Below are 19,562 nucleotides of genomic sequence, written 5' to 3'. Positions count from 1 at the left end.
AAAAAAAAAAACAGCCCGATATCTCAATATGTGCGGAAGTTAGAGCAACCACAACATCAAATGTGCACATACACACACACACACACACATACGGACATTTTTTTTAGGCGATATTTCAACGTTTTACAACAATCTGAACATATTGGCAGAAAAAAACTCAAAAACCAATCTCTTCGTTGGTTTCTTCTACCCCTATTTCATATATATTTTTTTTAAATTTGGTTGACTAGATCCAACTTTATACACAATCAAAGGTTCATATACGAAAATCACGAAAACAAAGCTTCCTCTATGAGGAAGCAATATGATAAGAGAAAGAACTTACCTCTTTCATAATGCCGATAATATCACATCCTGCTTTATACTTTTCAGTATTATTGGATATACAAGAGAGTGATATAGGATCAATATATCCCTCTTTATCCATTCTCGCATTCAGGACCTCTAGTGCTGTATTCAGCAAAAATACTGCGTCATAGAGAATTGCTGAATCTAGCTATAAAATAGCGTATATATCAAGTACGAGTATAGTTAATTCAATTCTATATATTATAAATCTTTTATTTTGCATTCTTAATATAAAACATCTACTACCTAATTTAGTTTGAATTTAGTGAAAATGCAGACGATTGATATGCTGAAATAGGTGAAGGCATTCTTTTCTTAAGTATTTGCGTGATTGCACAGACATATTTTTTCTTTGGATATACTCGTTTATATTTATAAGAAAATAATATTTCCTTTTTATTATAATGTTTTACCTAATTAAACGGCACTGTTCGACATCATTGAAGCAAATTGTTTATTTGTAGTTTATTTGTGTTTATTCGCGCTCGCTTGCTTACCCATTCAATTCCATCTACGTCATTTTCCCTCAAGCTGAGTCCGGTGATATTGACGGTACCATTTCGCACGTCGAGAATAGGTAGCTTGTATGAATCCTATAATTTCAATGAAAACATTATTTTAAAATTATTTTAAAAAATTGTTTATGGTATTTGTTTTCTGGTAATCTGAAAAACTCAAGAATAATAGGTATACAACTTTATCTCTATTCTGTTTAATTTTTTTAATTATATCTAATATATAGTCTTTAAAGAATTTAGTTTATAGTTCATTAAACAATCTTTTCAGGCCTGTGAAATAAGTCGCGTTCGAAAGTACGGTTTTGTTGTCGAGAAATTAAGCAAGTAATATACAGTACCAAATATGTTATGACAAATTGGTAATAATCAGCCAGCAGTCTGACTTCCTTCGCTTGATTAAGAACTCGTATGATGTTCTGTGGCTGGACATCAATAATTATATTGGAGACCGCCAAAGAGTGTATTTCTTTGAGCATTGAACGATAATCCGTTCCTTCGCTCAGCTGTCGTATCGTATGTGTAAGCGGATTATTCTTGTCTCCCTTTAGTGTCAAAGTCTTCTGGAGGTGCGACAATCCCTCGTCGTTTTCGTAAATCGCTACGAAGTTTCGCCATTTCATTGAATCGATGATATCGGCGATAGCCTGTACAGTTTTGTCTTGTCAATCAAGAATACATTAAAAAAATAATTGCATTTTTAAATGCATTGTGATATCATAATCATATTTTAATATTGTATCTCAGAATCGTAGACTATCTTCAATTCGGTATGCGCTGAATTTGAAATTGCTATATAAACGAATTGAATTATTACTCGCGCTGTTAAATAGCTTTTTCAAAATCCTACGATTTAGACTTGACGTAGTGTGTCTACAAAATTGATTTCTGACTGCGAAAATACTTGTTTTGTATAACGGCTAACCTCGCTGACTTTCTCACTGGCAGGGAACACATTTATGGTCATTGAAGCCTTTTTTCTCTCGTATTCCTCTTCTGATCCCTCACTTTCCCGCCAGACGTATTCGATATGCGGTATATTAAATCGCTCAGCAATGCTCGCAACTATACCACGAGTGTGCCGGCTTGCAGGCCCGAAAATGGCTGCCACACCTTCCTGAAGAAGCTCGCATGCTATGTAAATATAATCTCTGATAAGTTAATCAACAAATGTATATTTAAGATTGGAATAAATATGCAGCGTAAAGACTTCTTCATAGATAGTTTTGTATCAATTTGCATAACGTTTTTATTTCTTTTTTTTATTATAGGTACTTATTTTTAGTCATGTCTGAACACGATAATTTGATATTTCAGTTATATTACATAACTGAAAGCTACTCTAATAAAATTTTTAAATTTCTATTCTTGGAATTGAATTAGAATAAGCATACTGTGTAGGAAAATATTGCATATTTAAAACTATTAAAAAACAAACTTGATCGAGATAGCTTAATCGTTATAACTCGAAATTATTGGTTTCCGTAGTACTCACCAGCTTCAGCAGTTCTAAAGCTATCGGTATTAACCTCGACATACTTAAGGACAGGGATAAGCTCGAATGCGGGTGCGAGATGTTCATATTTTGTTTCAAAGACTGCTTTTTGGAACGTAGACATTAGATCCTCATCGCCTTTATGAAAGATTGCTCCTAAAAATACATTGATAAATATATTAATAGAAAAAAATCTGACATCGTTAGATTTAGATTAATTAATGTGTAATGTGTTAGAATACAATAGAAAGATTAGAGGTATATATGATTATAGTAAACACAAGACTAATTTTGAAGTACGAGAAATAAAAATTAGGTACTTTTTAAATAAATAAAATAAAATAAAATGAAACATAACATGTAATTGTGATGAGAAATCCGATTTACAAATATACTTAATTAAAGAATAGACTTGTATTCAATATATTTAAAATTAATATAACTATACAATTAATTTTTTAATTATAATTATATCTGCGAATGATTATTAGATAAATATATTCACTTGAATAGTGGCTGATAACTACGCATCAATTCGCAATATTACGTGTGTTGGATCAATATTAACAAGCGCATGTGAACATCGTTAAAAATATTTCTCTTGCGTGACTTTCTGAGCATATATTTGTATCATCACGCGCAAATTCATCACTGAATTAAAAACTTTAACCCTAAGATTATTCCATTACATTTTTTTTAACTTCCACATTTTTATGATAGACACACTTTTTCCGTTTTATTTTGAAATATAATACTTTATAGTTTTATACATATAATATTTCTTAGAAAGCAATAATTTGTCGTAAAGATGAAGAGAGAAAAACAATCGATTTATAGATTCGAGTGTTGCTTAATCTCAATATATGACAATCGCTAAATAGAATATTATATCAAAATACTTTTTACATTTATATGGCGTTAGTGAACTAGATTATTTCAATCTCCGCTTACTCTAATTCTACACGGAGATAATTTTTTGTTAATTTTACCATTAAATTCACTATAAACTTGGGACAACTTAGCAACCAAGGAATTTTTAAAATATACATTTTACAAACAACGTGATAAAAATTACCAAGCAGATTGATAAATTTTGAAATTTCCTAGATATATTTTAGTAAAATTAATCAAACATATTTTATATTTCAATGTAATAGATATTAATATTTTTTATTATGGTGGATATATTAATCAGAATAGCTCGCATAAAATTCTTGGTGGTACATGTCCTACAATTATCATGATTTCAAGGTAAATTTTTAGAGAAAATTCTCTCCGTGTATTGTTAAATGATTCTTTTGAACATAAGCAACATTTCCACATATAGGCAATATTTTATTTGAATTTGTTTTCATGGATGACCATATACTGCTTACCGATTTTGATTGGTCGCGGGATGCCATGGATGCGTGTTGCTAGTAGTACTAATAAAATTAATGCAATCGAAAACAGACGTTGTCGCGGATCCATTTTAATTGATAATCTGTAAAACACTGCAGTGGTGAATTTATTCCGTGCGAGATACATGTTGCGCGCGTATTAATTAAAAAAATATAAATATATTTATACAACGCGGTGTTAAATATTCGTGTGTACCTATCTGTACGCCACGCGGCTTCGTACTGCAATACTGTGAATAATTAACGTATAAATGCTGTAGAAATGTAGAAATAGGACGGATTAATTGTGGATTACTTATCGTATGCAGGTAATTCCTGTTTTTTTTTCTCTCTTTAGATGGCATACATTAATTCTTTATTTCTTTAGTTTTTTTAAACTTTAGCAATTGTCAATAGTTTTTTCTTTTTTGTCTACATAACGCTATACACTTTGGCTGCATTCCAATATTCACTGTCAGTACTAAAAATCTATATTTTTCTATGTTTTACGTCACGTATACTATAGATTTTCAGTGCTGACAGTTGCTGGCAATAAATATCAGAAGGCAGCATTTATCAATATTGACATTGAGTAGCAAAATGTAGATATTAAATGTAGATTTTAATTAAGATTTAAGTTTCTTCTTAAATCACTTATTTACAACTATTTAATAATTCCAATTTTAATCTAGAATTTTTGAAAATATATGATCGATCGTGATTTAATTAAAATTTCTTATAGATATTATAAACTTTAACGCGCGCGGATTAATTTTGACATCAGAATCGAATTGTATTAGTCTATACTAACAGAATATACTATATTACATATACTAATTCTATTAGTTTTACCTCAATGTTTATGAATCAATAACTGTATTTTCTCATCGTTTCGATGTAGTGATGTCTCTTTTAATCGGTATAAACTAAGATCTCTGTTCGATAGAAACTTCTCAAAATTTCAACGGTATAGTAGAGGCAAAACCAATGGATCAAGAAACTGCATTCGAAGTTTCGTGTTCGATGTTGTCCTACCATACACTGATCTAAATTTGGATCTGAACCGTCCTATATACGTTTGGCTTCATCCGTTCTGAGAACCGTGTCGTAGCGACTACTCCGCAATATTCCAGTAACGATATTCTATATAATTCTATATTTAAAGAAATATGTTCAAAAGGAAGCGCACTATATTAAAATACAGATATTTATGCCGGGTATCTTATCTATTTAATGAAATAAATTAATAAGAGAGAGTGTCTTTTTTTTTTGTTGTAATCTTAATAAGTCGGGAAAAAATTTAATTGCAATAAATGCAAACAATTTATTTTCTGTTATTTCTATTTGAATCAATTTTTTCATTGCCAAATATTTTACCTATTTTATAAATAAATGAAGTCAGAAAAGATATGTTGTTCATGCATATGGGAAGTAAATTAGTGAACATAAGTGTGAACAAATGAATAAATTAATAAAGGCTAACAAAAATTACAGAAATTATATCTTAGTTTGGCTATAGCGTACGAAAAAAGTTAAGTGTAAATTATCAAGCATACCTTCGGTAAGGCTTTCTTGATCGACTCGGTTGAAGTCTGGATATCTACAGTCGATGAAGGAAATTTCATTTCTGCTTGTCGGCGAACTGTACGTGTGCGAAAAGATTTTACAAGGTGGCACTGTTAACATTTTAAAATAATATTACAAGTTGGCCTTTCTTTTATGATCATAAAAAAATGTATTATAAGCTACAGGAAGATGATTGATTAGTCATTTGGGGTTAGTGAATCATAGGTCCGAGCTCACTGACGATCTTTTTATACATTACATATTCATATCTTATATACGATACTGTTAAGATCTCGAGATGAATCCTATGTTGTTTGCCGATGGGAAAGTTGAATCGAGGGTCAATGTATGGTGGTTGCAGCTCGACACTTCTCTAATTAGTGATATCTTTTATTATTTTTACAGTCTTTTCTTATAGAAATTTAATACTGGTAGTGATTAATTACTTATTTTGAGTATTAAAAGCACTTAACAACAATGCTTTTAATAATTAATCACTACCTACCATGCAGTATTAAATTTTTGTAATGGTTGCCGTAGCAACTAAAAACTACTCTTACAGAGGATGTTTTACTAATTTGAAGACAGAACCGTTCTGAATATTAATCCTTAAATGCCACCCGGGGTCCAGCGGACCTCAGACTCTTTACAATGATATATTTTCAAATGTTCCCCCCAAAAATGGAGCTCATGCTCCCATTGATGATAGTTGAGTGATTGACCTACCCGGTTGTACACTTAGCAGTACTCAGTTTACTTAATTTTTTATACTATGTTGAAATTGAAATTTTAACAATATAAGCATTTTATTCTCTTTTCTAAGCCTTGAACAACATTGAAAATAATTTTCATGACTAAATATCAAAAAATCAATGAGTAAGGAGACATTTTTCATGCTGGGGTTTTTTAGACCCCATGTGTCATTTACGAGATTCTTGAGAGGTATGGCATTTAAGGGTTAATAGAGCCAAAAATAGTTAAAAAATGTAGAAATAGAAGATAATGTAAAAAAAAAAAAAATAAAAAAAGATTTGTAGATTTTAATAATAATACAAGAAGGTTCGTACGATTTAAAATCACCTAACATAACTAACAAAAAGCTTAGAGCTGTGACAGAATGTTCGTGTCGATAATAATATTACTGTGTGAATTTTTAATACTTATTCCAACTCAGTAAACTGCGCGCTGAAAATTTTTTGGCCCTGAAATAATAATTTACCGTAATATATTGATTGACATAGCTCTAGTTTTGCTGGAAAATAAATTCACATACTTAAATCAATAATTGATTTAATTAATCCATGCTATAATCAGCATTCCTATACTTAAGTCACTGTAAAGAAGTTTAAAGAATTAATAAAAGTCGAATAAAGACTCATTTTTTATATTTTACTGGGATAAATATCATTGACTGGAGATTAAATTATAATTGCAGTACAATCTCGCTAATCCGGCACTATTAAAAACAGGTTGTGCCGGATTAATGAATTGCTGGACTGCTAGAACGAATATAGGAGATAAATAAAATAATTGAGCATTTTAAAACTGTTCAAGGCATGTGTTACGGAACTTTTTGGAATGAATTTTGATCGGAATTGTTTACTTATTTTCTAGACTTCTATGTGTTCTTTTTATAGGGGAAACGTAATAATTTTGATCGGAATCCACTCTGAAAAGTTCCATAATACGTGCCCTAAATTTATAACAAACAAAATAAAACTACAAAAGCGGCGATGTATTTTCACAGAAACATAAACAATGCTGTGTTGGTGATAATACGTGCAAGCGTTAAACCCGCTCTCGTTCAAGAGCCCACGGAAACCTGCGATAGTACCGGTTTATCGGACGTGCTGGATTATCAAAGTGTCGGATTAGCGAGATCGTATAGTTAATTTGTACTTACATATCTATCATAATCTTTTATTTAAAGTATTTAAAGTATATTTTCAGAAATACTTTTTCTATTATAAATTTTTTTATTTCTAATAATATCTGCAGCATATCATAATTTTATGCGTAACGGATATCTATCAATATATTGCGGTAAATTATTATTATATAATAAATTGTTATTTATCATTAGTATTTACTTAACGAGAATTAGTACTTCTGATAAATGCCGTTATTTTCTATACAAAATATACATAATACAAAGTTGAGAGATGACTGAAATGATTACATTATTTTACAGATATTATTTGCAATATATAATTTTATATTTATTTGTTTTCTATATGCGAGAATGGTTATTAAACTGTGCGGTCTAAAGCGCTGCATTTATTAGATCGCGGTCTACTTTCATGATCTGAATTCGCCTTGTGACCAAGTATTTTATTTATAAAGAGTTAATTAAAGTGTAATTACGTCGTTACTTACAATGAAAAAAATCACATGTTACATATTTATATTAACAAACTACAAACAAATTCTTTATCCTTAATTTTTAAGGAAGCTAAGCAATGAAACATACATCTCCAGCGATATTTTCACGAAACAATGCGCACTGCATCACTTCAGTCAACCCTCGGATTGTTAGCAGCCGAGCATACAAACGTCGCGGGGTATACAAATGTATTGTATGTAGGGTGTACCACTTGTCTTCTCGGTAGCTAAGCAAGCACGACGACGTCGTTGGACGCCGACGTCGTCGAGCGGAACGACGTTCGCGGTTGTGGGCAGGGGATACCGTTGGTGTCGCCTGTCCACGGACGGATTCCTGCTAGCTCCTCGACGATGGAGAGGAGATACATTATACGCGGACTTTAAACGGCAACCGTACAACCGAGTGGGCAATTGGACAGTCGGGTAGAGTGAGCAAACGAGCGGCATCATTCAGCGCGCGCATTAAGCAGCGAATAATGCTGGGCCGATATAATCTGAACTCCATAAGACTTCGCCTACCTACGGTATATTTATACGCCACGTTCTGGTTATTTATGCGCGGTAGGATTGAAGACGAAAACGGCCAAGTCTTATAATAAACGAACCCGAGACTTCTTTAAACGAATTCGCTGGAGAAAGAATTCGCGCCCATGTTAGGGCATCCTGTTTTCTTGGTTGTAATGCCTAACGTATATTACTTTTTGCTTCTCATTACTGACAAGGATAGATGTGCAGGAAATGTTAGATTTTTTTTTTTATTTAATACTGTGAGGACCCGCACAATTTTTTACACATCTGTGATGCGTTTTGACATACCGAGATGTAATGTAAAATAAGCGGAAGTGGGAAGGATGGGATGATTACACGCGAATATCACGATCTACAATAGAGACGAATTGATCTCTCCAAATAAGGAAAACTATATAACGGTAGTTTGCTGCTGAAAATAGAAAATCAGCGACTCTAACAATCTTATACGATAAATGTAATACCTATCGTAATACTGTACACATGTGTCGTAATTAGTTCATAATCTATTTCTACTTTTTTTAGATTGTGTGTGCAATTAAAGTTGACGTCGACGTTGATAGAGTAATTTTGTTTGTGCAATATTCGAAAGAATGCGGTACATCATTATCGTACATTATACTACTCGCGGTTTTATTGCGATACACAATTTAATCATGCGCCACTTCCTAGATCGTATGAGGGCGTCTGCATCGTAAATAATTATCGGAATAAATAGCTTTTTCCATATATCACTGCTTTTTATTAGGGAATAAGGGATTCATATTTACGATTTTATATTGATTTATTATATGGCGCTGGTTGGTACGCGCGCAAAGTTAGCACTGCAAGCTCTACGATAGCGGAAATGGTTAATTCTTATTACCGACCGGCCTCGTATTAGCATTGATTACAGTAGTTTCAGTAATAACCGAGCTTAGAGATAGAAGCACCAACGAACATACGACCGATGCGATGCGCCGTATCTACGAGCGATATTCAAATCAAAAATTGAAAACCTTTATCTTTTTATAACAGAGAGAGAGAGAGAGAGAGAGAGAGAGGGGAGAGTACGCGTCATTTTCTATCGCGATATAATATACTAAAGATAATAAAAATCGAGGGAAACCAGTTTCGCTAAACAATAGTTTATTCTGCAAGTGGCAAAAAGTCCGTACGTGAAAAAAGCAGCGCAAGAAGTGATTATAGTAGAGTGTTATATCACGAGAAGCAAACGTGTGAATCATGAATCAAAGGAGAGAAAAATATATGAAGAAGGAAACGCGGGCAGGTGCGAGAAAATAGCAAGGAACAAGACGGCAAGAAGGCCGCGCGAGAAAACGCTTATGTGGTGAATCGCAACGGGGAATCGCGACGTTTCATGGTGAATTCATCCGTTGAGATTGAATCTCGCCGCGATTCCAGGTTCGTCTTACTTCGTCCGATTTCTTATTCGCTTGTTCGATCATCGTCGTTCCACTTCCACTTATTTCACGTTACATCTCGGTACGTCGAAACGCGTCGACGCTCCTCGCAATCGACACCCCTCGATAGGAAAATATTTTCAACAAAAACGTTAGGCATCAGTTGTGAGAATGAGAAAGATGGGATCGTGCGTCGCGAATCCGGGGTCGTGAGACCGAGATGCTGCACGCATATCCGAGCGTTAATTTTTTAAATTGGCAATCCGTCTCGCGATAGAATTTTAATTCTTAAATCAGCATTGTTTCACGCAATAAAATCAAATCGGACATTTAACTGAAATTTTACTTACACAGAAAAAAATAATGTTCTTGCATGATTTGAAAATATCTTTGGTTTCAAGTTTTCTTCAAGTAAGTTTAACGCAATATAATCTCATTTCAAGATTCCACGTTGAAACTAAAGATATTTTCAAATCGAGAATATTCTTTTTCTCTTATTCTTTGTCTCTCTAGACAAGCGAGTTTCGAAACGTGATAGATTGCGTCTTGATTGTATATTTGACATACTTGTACAAGAAGATTAGCCGCCATTGATGTCTGACAGGTGGCTTTTTTCATCTTTTTCGCATTTATTGATGATTTTGCGAATGTCATGGTGTTCACGCGCACACACAACGTAATAAAATGTCTACACAGCATTGCTTAGTGCGTACACAAAAGTCGTTTTGTAGGTAGCAGCATCTGCGTTCTAGATAAGCTCAACCGCTGGTTCGTTCAAACGAGGCACGAAGTATCGGGACAACGTGAACTCGCAACGATTTATGGTGGTCATTTTATTTATGCCCTGTCATTTATTGACGTGCGAATTTGTGAATTCTAAAGTAGCGCTGAGATTCAAAGGTCACTGCGATAGTTGGTTTTTTAGAGGCACGCTCTGTTTGCCTAATATTCAGCGACATCCTGAATTCCTACTTACCAATGTTTTCTCTCGTTTCTTACCGCACGTATTTTGCCTCACATCGATGTTACACGCTTATTTATATCTAGGATACGATATACATGAATCAGGCGGTGTTGTTTAATCGAGTAATTTGACGGATAACATTCTATATGACACCGCACATCAATTTATGTTTTCTGCGCGCAGTCTGCTTCAGTCTGGAAAACGTTTATCGACGCGCGTTTGCGGAGCGGCCCCGTTTTCATCCTCGTTTCACGCACGCCGCAAGGATGTGCTCTCCTCGTGTCAAGGTAACTGTACCGCGCGGTATCGCAATCGTTCCACATAACGACGCGGCCGCCGCGGCCGCGCGATCGGTGCCTCGATAGATCCTTGCTGATCGTTTTGTCCTGCGGTGCAGGCCACGATTACGAGGATTAGGTGCATCGACCAGCATCGACGCGGCGCGGTGATCGCCGCTCGCATATTCGCCCGGTGATAGCACCGATTTCGAGCCAACAGGATAAGAATTTTATAGCCTGCCAGATAAGAGCACCACGCCGGAGTTAGGTCGTTTGTAAGTCTTCTCGTAGATTCCGAGTACGTTGCCTATGGTGGATAAGAGTATATGTTTGGTCAGAAATAACATGATAAAGTTCACCCTTATCTAGAAGGACAAAATAAATCGAAGCAGCGAAATATACGGCTATGAATTATCGCGCGAATTATGTAATCGCGCCCTGAACATATCATTCAATTGATCAGGTATAACGCGCGCTTAAGTGGATCTCCGTGCGATAAATAAGACAAAACATTATCGCGCGACTCCAGCTGCGAGCGAGCGTTAGATCGCTGTTTAAGCCGATTTGTCTCGGAACGTTACTTAATATTGTACCGTTTTAATGGCAGTTGGACTTGTAGCGGATTAGTCGCCATTTCACGTAAGAGAGGTGTGTACGATTTATCTCATTACGGCGCGCGTATCAAAGTCGAATCGGCGCGCATAATATTTGTGCTATAAAAGTCGTTTAAATTAAATAAGAAATTCCGAAGCATTTTATTCAGTGCCATTATCCTAGCTTGATCATTCTTTTTTAAAGAAAAAGCTAATTAAGAATTTTACACTAGATTAGCTTTTTTTCTTTGTAGTCCTCTAACGGAGGATTTAGCACAATTTTTATATATGTAACTAAATAGAGGAATCATACTCAATTATATGCGTTAAATTATTGCTGAGAGTGTAATATGCTTCCGAGTTTATACGTATAATTACAATTTAGCTAATTAATTCTTGGTCGAGGTATAATGTCACGCTTAATGCTAAATGTCACTCTCGCTGAAATCTCTCTCGCCGGTGACGTTTCAAACGCTTTTTTGCCAGCAGAGAGCGAGGAGTAAATTAGAACAACTCTGGTTGATCAACAAAACGTCTCGTTAGCAAAACTATATCGGAATACCGTCTTCGGGGTATCCCGGTTAAACCGTTAATGGCGCCTATAATAACGGTTACCATAAAGCGCACGTTCGACATCTAATTCATGAATGGTCATGGGGGTCGTGCCTAATCACGTACTCGGCAAGAATCTATAACACGCTCGGTCGCGACTAACGTTCCAAATGATTAATGGCCGTTTAATTAGAACAGTGCGAGCGGGCAAATCGATCGCGTTTTCGATTATCTCTCTCACGCCGCGTGAATACGAAATGATGAACGACCGCGCAAATAAAGATAACATGCACTATAAATATTTGGTCAGTGTCACACTTGGGATCCTTTTGGATTTAACCCTCCATGGAAATATATAAAAAGGATGTAAATTACACCCCACATTATTTATGCTATAAAATGTTAAATTTATAGTTAATATTTTTTGTTTTCTGTTTAATATTATTTATTGCTACACATATCTTAAAGTATATTAACAGGTTGAAACTTTACTTTTAATGTTCTTTCGATAACAATCGGTTCTGTATTGAAATAAGTCTAGAATATTTATTTTTTGAAAGTTGTTGCGGGGTGTAAGATACATCCCACGCACCCACTGATTCAATTGTTCTATTTATCAATAGCTCATTTTGATAGTTACAATCTTCAGAAAATTCATTCACATCAAGTTATTCTAATTACACGCGGACGGTGACATTTTGTCTGTTGCACAAAAGGAAGTTCCTCGACAGTCCTCCGACTGTCAAGACGCGATATTATAATATTAATATCATAATGTCCCTTCTGGCCGGATGAGGGCTGCGTAATCGGTGATGGAGTAAATTTTTTCCGCACCCATCAGACAAGCTTCCAATCGCTCGATATCGGTTAATTTTGCCCGCCGGAGGCGGGCGTATACATGTCGCATTACGATGATCGAGGGGCGATTACGAAGGGTGCGTTGCTGCCGTTATCCGCGAGATTCGTCCCTTTTATCCGCCTCTTGTTACACGAGCGAATTACCCTGCGCGGTAAGGGGGCATCTTAATGGCGCACGTGTGGACGGCCTTAATAATCGTGGCACGTCCCTGGCGATTCGAGACGGTTCGTATTCCCGTCGCTCTTGATTGCCAATAAAATCCTCCGGAATGGGGCCACGTTTTAGGGCCGAATTATACAGCTTCGACGGAGAATCTAAAATAATGAGCGTTGTCTTCCTAATCGCCGATCAAAGCGCGGCGTGGACGACCAACTGATTCGCGAAATCTTTTTCTGCTGCACAATTTTATGCTACTGTACAGACAAACGTTAATACACAGTAAAAAATCGTGTGCACATAGCGGTCCATATGTTACAATTTTCATGTGTTACCAAGATTTGATTATTATTTTAATGTAAAATTAACATATAACAACTATGTTGTTATTTTCTTAACATATTTATGTATTACATTTATGTCAACGTGGTAACTTAACACTTTATATATGTCATTTAGAAATTAAATATTATTTTGAGTTCTTTTAACACAATTACTTTAAAAAATCAACACGTGTTAAAGTTATTTTAACACATAAACAAAAGTTAAAGTAAATTTTCAAATAATCGTAAACTTTGACGCACAAAATAATTAAATTTACTAAAATTAAATGTTTTTATTACACACAATTCAAGTAAAACCCGTAAAATAATTAATATCATGAGTTAATATAACTTGAAAAGTAAAGTCAAAAGAACAAATATAAATGCAAAGTATAATGTCAATTAATTAACATTTCTAATTTGTCAACAAGTAACACACAATGAATGTGTCATTTTAATTTAAAATTTAGAGTGGAGTCTCTGGGACATGTAAAAAATGTTAAAATTACGTATTATTTTTTACTGTGTAATAGTAATGTGCTACAGCTACGTAATATTGTTGTTCGGTTTTTTTTTTCGTATCAGTGAAGCGAAATTAAAATGCGAGACTTTGTCGTTGCATGGGACGCGGATGTACGACGCGCACGAGCGAGATTAATCTTTTGGTAAAAGTTAATCGTCGTGCGCGATTAGGTCGAGAAAAGAGCGCGGTAGAAACGGATTTATGACGTAAGTAAGCGTTCATTAGCATTATCGCGCGTGCTTTCGCCTCGGTGTAACTCTGATCCGCGGACCGGACCGTGTCCCGGGCTCGATCTCCGTCGACGATTAGTCAAGAAGGACTCGCGGATGCGTGCTGGACCAGTACACGCTTCTACACGCGCGTACATGCTCGTGAATATCCCCGGTGCCCCGTACTCGAGTAACAGCGTATACGCGAGAGAAGGGGGTCGGCGGCGCTGAGAAGAGGGTCCACAGGTTTGCGTCCTATTCGTTAGACCGAGTTTATGTCGAGTTGCTTGTGAATTAAATTATTGCGCTCTCACGCGACCCTACGAAGGATACAAAGGGAGGTTACGGCGCGGGACCCGCGGAAAGTTATGCGCGCACCTAGAGCCCCGAGTAAGCGACCGGCTTTAATGGACAGGTGCATAATTTCATGTAGATTCTTTATTTCCGCCGCGCGCACGGTGGTCTGGCGCGCGGATTCGACTTCCTCTCCGCCAGGAAGAAGAAAGAGAGAGAGAGAGAGCGACAGAGAAAGAGAAAAAGATAGATCTTTGATTTCAAATTAAATTACCGCCAGCCCCGCGGCGATTTGCAAACACACATTCGATGGATGTTTCTCGTTTGCGTGTACGTGCTATACGCTCGGCACGTATATGACTCTGGCGCGGGAATATTCGCGACGATGGTAATTTCAACGTTGCCGAGTCGACGTCGAATGAATTAGAGACGACGACTGAAAATCCCCGGCGTATACCTACTCTTCTCTCCTCACCCCTCGACGGGGCTTTTCTGGCCCCGAGGTGTTAATTACGGGCGTGACCATCCACCGATTAATGCAAGTCTCGTTGCGCGCGGGCGCGCGTTAATTTTTTTCATCGTCGCTTTGCTTTACAATATAGGAAGATGGCATTTTCTCAAAGCGTCCATTATACGCGTGTTCGTAGATTATTAGCGAGCGAGGGCAGAGCGTTATTATTAGCCGGCTATCTGCGCCCGAGCATCTATGCCGCACGAACGTCTTCAGCGGGACCTGTCAATTACACAGATTTATGATCTCTCCTCCTCCCACTCGTTTCGTCTCGCTCCCTCTTGTGTATCGTGGCCCTCCCCGACCTCGTGCGCGCCATCCTCCCGATCCTCCGCGCGCGCGTTCCTGGCGCATTCTCGCGCACTGAACGCACCGAACGGCTCATTAATACGCCGGCTCCGGCCGTGGGTTTCGCGTATATCTGCTTGAAATAGCAAATAATTTTTGATCGATGATCGCCTTTAATTGCGACCGACTTAATTACAGATAAATACCCGTACGTCGATTTATCCCGGCGCGCTTTTGCGTTTCGCGCGCCTATCAATCCCCGGCATCCTGATTAACCCTCGGAGATCCCACGAGATGCCACACGGCACCGTTTCGTAGCGGTGAACTTTGCCCGTATCAATGCTTTTTTACCTTCTCGCACGCACAATAGTACTGTTAGACTCTCGGCTCGCGCCAGGGCAATATTCATTCACCGATTTCCTAACGTTTCTTGCTTCCTGCTCACGTCGCACGATATTTAACCCTTCTCCCATCATTCGGCGAGATATAACCGTGGATTCTTTTTCGCACAGGATGAGGTTGATAAATTTTTTTCTAAGCTCGGCTGTAATTCTGAGAGGATTAATTACGCGTGTCGTGACGAGTTGCGAAGTTAATCAATTAATTAATGTCCTAATAGACATCGCTGTGCATTCATCGCGGCATGATCAACGCGCGCGTTCAACAAACGAGCGTAACGTTACCTACCTGCGGGCGATGGGTAATTAGTGCTTTCCCGTTTCCCATCGATCTCTAGCCCGGATATTAGCCCAGAACAGACAGGAGCTATACGCGAGGTGTAAGGGCACCCGATATTTTTTCGCGTATTCTTCCGATCGGGGGTAATCACAGAGACGGATGAATACAGACGCTGTCGATGCGCCCGCGAATAAAATCGCGACTCGCGCATACTTCTCAGATCTCGGGTGATCGCGGGTCAGCGATCTTCATCTTGCTGGATTAACCCGCACGTAGGGCCCGTCATAGATCGCGCGTCGTACTCACGATCGTAACTGTACTCGGGTTGGCGGCGATACGGCGATTTGCATAAGTACGTTTGCATAAGAGTGGCGTGTACGATGCGAGATTACGGTAATTAACGGAATCGCCGAATCCCGGCGATTAAACGTCTCTAATAAAGCGCGAGCCACTGTGCACCTTCTAATAGAGAAATGAACCCTTTGAGCGCCGATGACGAGAATTCTCGTCATTTTGGACTGTGCGTTCAGTCCCGCGAAAATGCATTTTGTCGTCATGAAATGTCTTGTTACATTAGAGACGCTATGTAATCTTGTTACTGAAATAAAGTGTAACTAGGGTTATTTTGGGTGCATCAAACACGATTTTTGAGTCCGATTTGCAAAATGTTGCTTCAGAAAAAAGATATAGCCGGCTATCAGAAAAATAAAAATTGTTGAATATTTTCGTCATGAGATATTTTGTTGTATTAAGTTTTACAATGTATTAATGACTGAAACAAAGTAAATCAAGAGTTTTTGGGTATGCTAAACATGATTTTGAAGTCATATTTGAAAATAAAGTTTAAACAGTTTTATGACAATTTTTTAAATTTGATTTGATCATCAGCGCCATTGAAAACCCATATAAACTTTCATTAATTTTCGAGAATCTTTTGTTTTTGGTATTTTAGGGCCGCTCGAGGAAAATGATGTGACACTCAAAGGGTTAAGAGCCGCCGTGGGAAGGACATTAATAATTCTTTTTGTGAAAACATCTCTTTTTATCGACTTGCGGGGCAAATTGCTTTGATCGCGGCCGCAAAATAAGTTTTTATACAGAATGAATTCCTTTTGCTCTCGTTTATTCGATCGTTAATCACTTTAGGTTTAACAAAATCTCTCGTGTTAAAGCGTCGGTCGCAGCCGGCCGATGTATGTCGGTTGATTACAATCGCGTTTTTCTCGGCATTGAAACTGATGCTCGAATGCGATAAAGTACGACTGACAACGCGACGGTTCGAGAGGCGTGAAAATAACGATAAATAAAAGTGATGAAATGCTTACATGCGTTTTCGCGATAGTAGGTACCTCTGTGCATAGAAGATCATATGAATCCGTTTCGTATTGATTTATACGTGGAAACTAACGAGCCACTTTTCGACGATAACAGTTCATTAATAATTGAATCGGCCGACGATATTGCACCGCGATGCTCTGTGTTCCGGTAGATCAGTTTAATGAGGCGAACGCGCATTGAGAGAGAGAGAGAGAGAGAGAGAGAGAGAGAGAGAAAGAAAGAAGGGAAAAAAGAGGACGAGTAGCACGGGTGTTGTCGATTTTTATCAACCGATGACAAATCGATAACACTCACGCCATCTTACATTTAGACCGGTTCTGGTGGCGCCGGGCAGACCTTTCTGTACCTTCGTAGTCCGCGCGTCTGCTTTTAATTAATCCCTCGTGCCACGATCGACCCGATGCGAACTTTATAAAAAATGTCGAGGCGCAAAGAGAGACAGAAAGAGAAAGCGCATCTCTGATAGTTGGGTGCCTCTCGCGAGGAAATGTCTGTTAGTTTTCATTTCAATGCAACCCGAGGAAGAGAGAAGGAAAGGGATGGAGGGGGGGACACACAAGCGATTCCCGCGTATCAAGGAATTCGATGATCATCCGTATTTTAATAATCGCGAACCGGTTGGCGGTCAAATTGATATCACTGAAATTATACGAAACTTCGTTAAGTAACCGTTTACTGCGCGTATACTGCGCGCGCGTTGGATTTTATTCGCGTAATTCCGGTATTAACGCGGAAAGCCGCCGGGAGTAAGTTACTAACTTGATTTCTCCATAAACCGCGGGCTTCGCAAGTTGCCAAGTTTGCGAGGATCGTCCAAGTTCGGCGTAGCGAATCCGTCGTTGTCCCAGTATGCAGAGTTGCCCATCGTGATAGGCGCTTAGGAGTAGGTGACCTTAAAGGATGTCGATCTTTCAGTTGGAATAACTGTATCGACGTTCTCGAAGGCGAGGCTGCGTTCGTTAACAGGTGTTAGACGCCTCCGTGTCGCCAGTTATCTTTCCAACTGCACATATATTCAAGCACAAATGTCTCGCTTCGAGAGACAGAGAGACGCGCGCGGATGACGTCGCGTTTTCTTTCCCTTTTAATTAACCATTGCGCCACCTGGTTTTCATCGGATATCTAGCCGCTTCACGGTCGGCTGGACGTCGGCAAATTGTTTATCTTGTCTTTAGGCGATGTTGCATAACGCTGCTATCTTATTGTTGGCTGTCCTAATTGTGGATAGTCTGTCGGAGCCGAGACAAGGTTATCCAAACTGAATAACACTTTTTCAGTATCTTAATTTTAATTGAGCAAACGGGACACGATGATTTTTGTCGCCTGCTAAATTCTAGGCTCTTCAGCCGTATTTTGATTTATCGTACCTACTTCTTGCGTCGCGACTTCACAACTTTTCTTTTTCCGGTCTCTTACGCGGCTCCGTCTACGTACGAGTCCGTCTAACGACGACGCGTCGGCTCGCCGGGCGTAAAAATGCATCCCTCCTTGCGCGCGAGCTTTATGGCGCTCATAGTTATAGTTCCGAGCGAGACCTTGTACGGTGAGTATCTACCTGCGCCGAGTTTTGTGGCCGGTCTTTACGCGGCCGGTCTCTCCGGCACGGTACAGCGAGAGCACAAGAAGCCGGGAGACCACCGTGAAAAAGGAGAAAACTCGGAGGGATGCGCCGGGGGATGACGTACCAACCGTAGTTGACCGTAATCGCGAGTCAACTACGCGCCAGCCAGCCTCTCGCCGCTCGTTTTACGACGCGATTTAATACCAGCGCTCCGCCGCGGCGCACGTCGATCCTGATTAATCGCGATACGTCAAAACGCCGTCAGCTGTTCGAGGACGGTAAAAGCGCCGCGCGTCTCGTATTTTACGTTTCCCGACGTGGCGTATAAACGTTTGCTCAACGCGAACGTCTCGCAAAAACCAAAGTGCCAGCCCCGCAACGCAACAAACTACATTCTGACGTGAACCCTAATTTGCATTCGGGTAATATTTTAATTCAGATCAACACACACAAAACGCGAGAAGTCTCCTACCGTCCGCAATTATCATATTTGTATTGCAGCCTTGACGTAACTACCCTCATATAAGCAGTCACCTGTACATACTCGTGAAACGCGTATCCTCTTTATCAAAAGCTGTTGCGCATCGCGGCGCATTTTGCATAACGAAGAGCGCTCTCGGTGTAGTTTTGTTGTAAGGCCCCGATATACCATTACGCCGCGAGAGAGGCAGGCGTGTTGCAAAGATAAACGGCTTAATATATTTTTTCCGCTCTCGGCCCTGAACTTGGCACGGCCGTTGCATTCCCATAGGCGATGGGCATCCCAGACTAGCATCCGCGTTTATCTGGCATTTACATACGTAGATAAACACGTACGTG

General features: G+C 38.4%; 1 protein-coding gene across 3 annotated transcripts; it reads right to left on the bottom strand.

The window, feature by feature from the left end:
* Positions 1 to 274: 274 nt before the first annotated feature.
* Positions 275 to 18,348, bottom strand: LOC112465498 (glutamate receptor ionotropic, kainate 3-like). Of its 3 annotated transcripts, none has more exons than XM_025033070.1 (8): positions 17,942 to 18,348; positions 3,955 to 3,988; positions 3,735 to 3,841; positions 2,359 to 2,514; positions 1,789 to 1,997; positions 1,205 to 1,510; positions 846 to 941; positions 275 to 496 (listed from the first exon to the last, which is right to left on the bottom strand). In XM_025033070.1, exons 1-8 carry the CDS (start codon positions 18,045 to 18,047, stop codon positions 290 to 292), a joined length of 1,221 nt encoding a protein of 406 aa, XP_024888838.1. In that variant the 5' UTR covers positions 18,048 to 18,348; the 3' UTR covers positions 275 to 289. The 3 variants fall into 3 exon arrangements, with proteins under 3 accessions (XP_024888838.1, XP_024888839.1, XP_024888840.1); XM_025033071.1 differs by lacking the exon at positions 17,942 to 18,348 and adding an exon at positions 4,590 to 4,766; XM_025033072.1 differs by lacking the exons at positions 3,955 to 3,988; positions 17,942 to 18,348 and adding an exon at positions 4,590 to 4,766.
* Positions 18,349 to 19,562: the final 1,214 nt, after the last annotated feature.

The sequence above is a fragment of the Temnothorax curvispinosus genome, unplaced genomic scaffold (assembly GCF_003070985.1).
Source record: "Temnothorax curvispinosus isolate PA1 unplaced genomic scaffold, ASM307098v1 QBEX01015252.1, whole genome shotgun sequence".
In the NCBI taxonomy this organism is placed as follows: domain Eukaryota; kingdom Metazoa; phylum Arthropoda; class Insecta; order Hymenoptera; family Formicidae; genus Temnothorax; species Temnothorax curvispinosus.
This window is presented reverse-complemented; position numbering and strand designations above follow the sequence as displayed.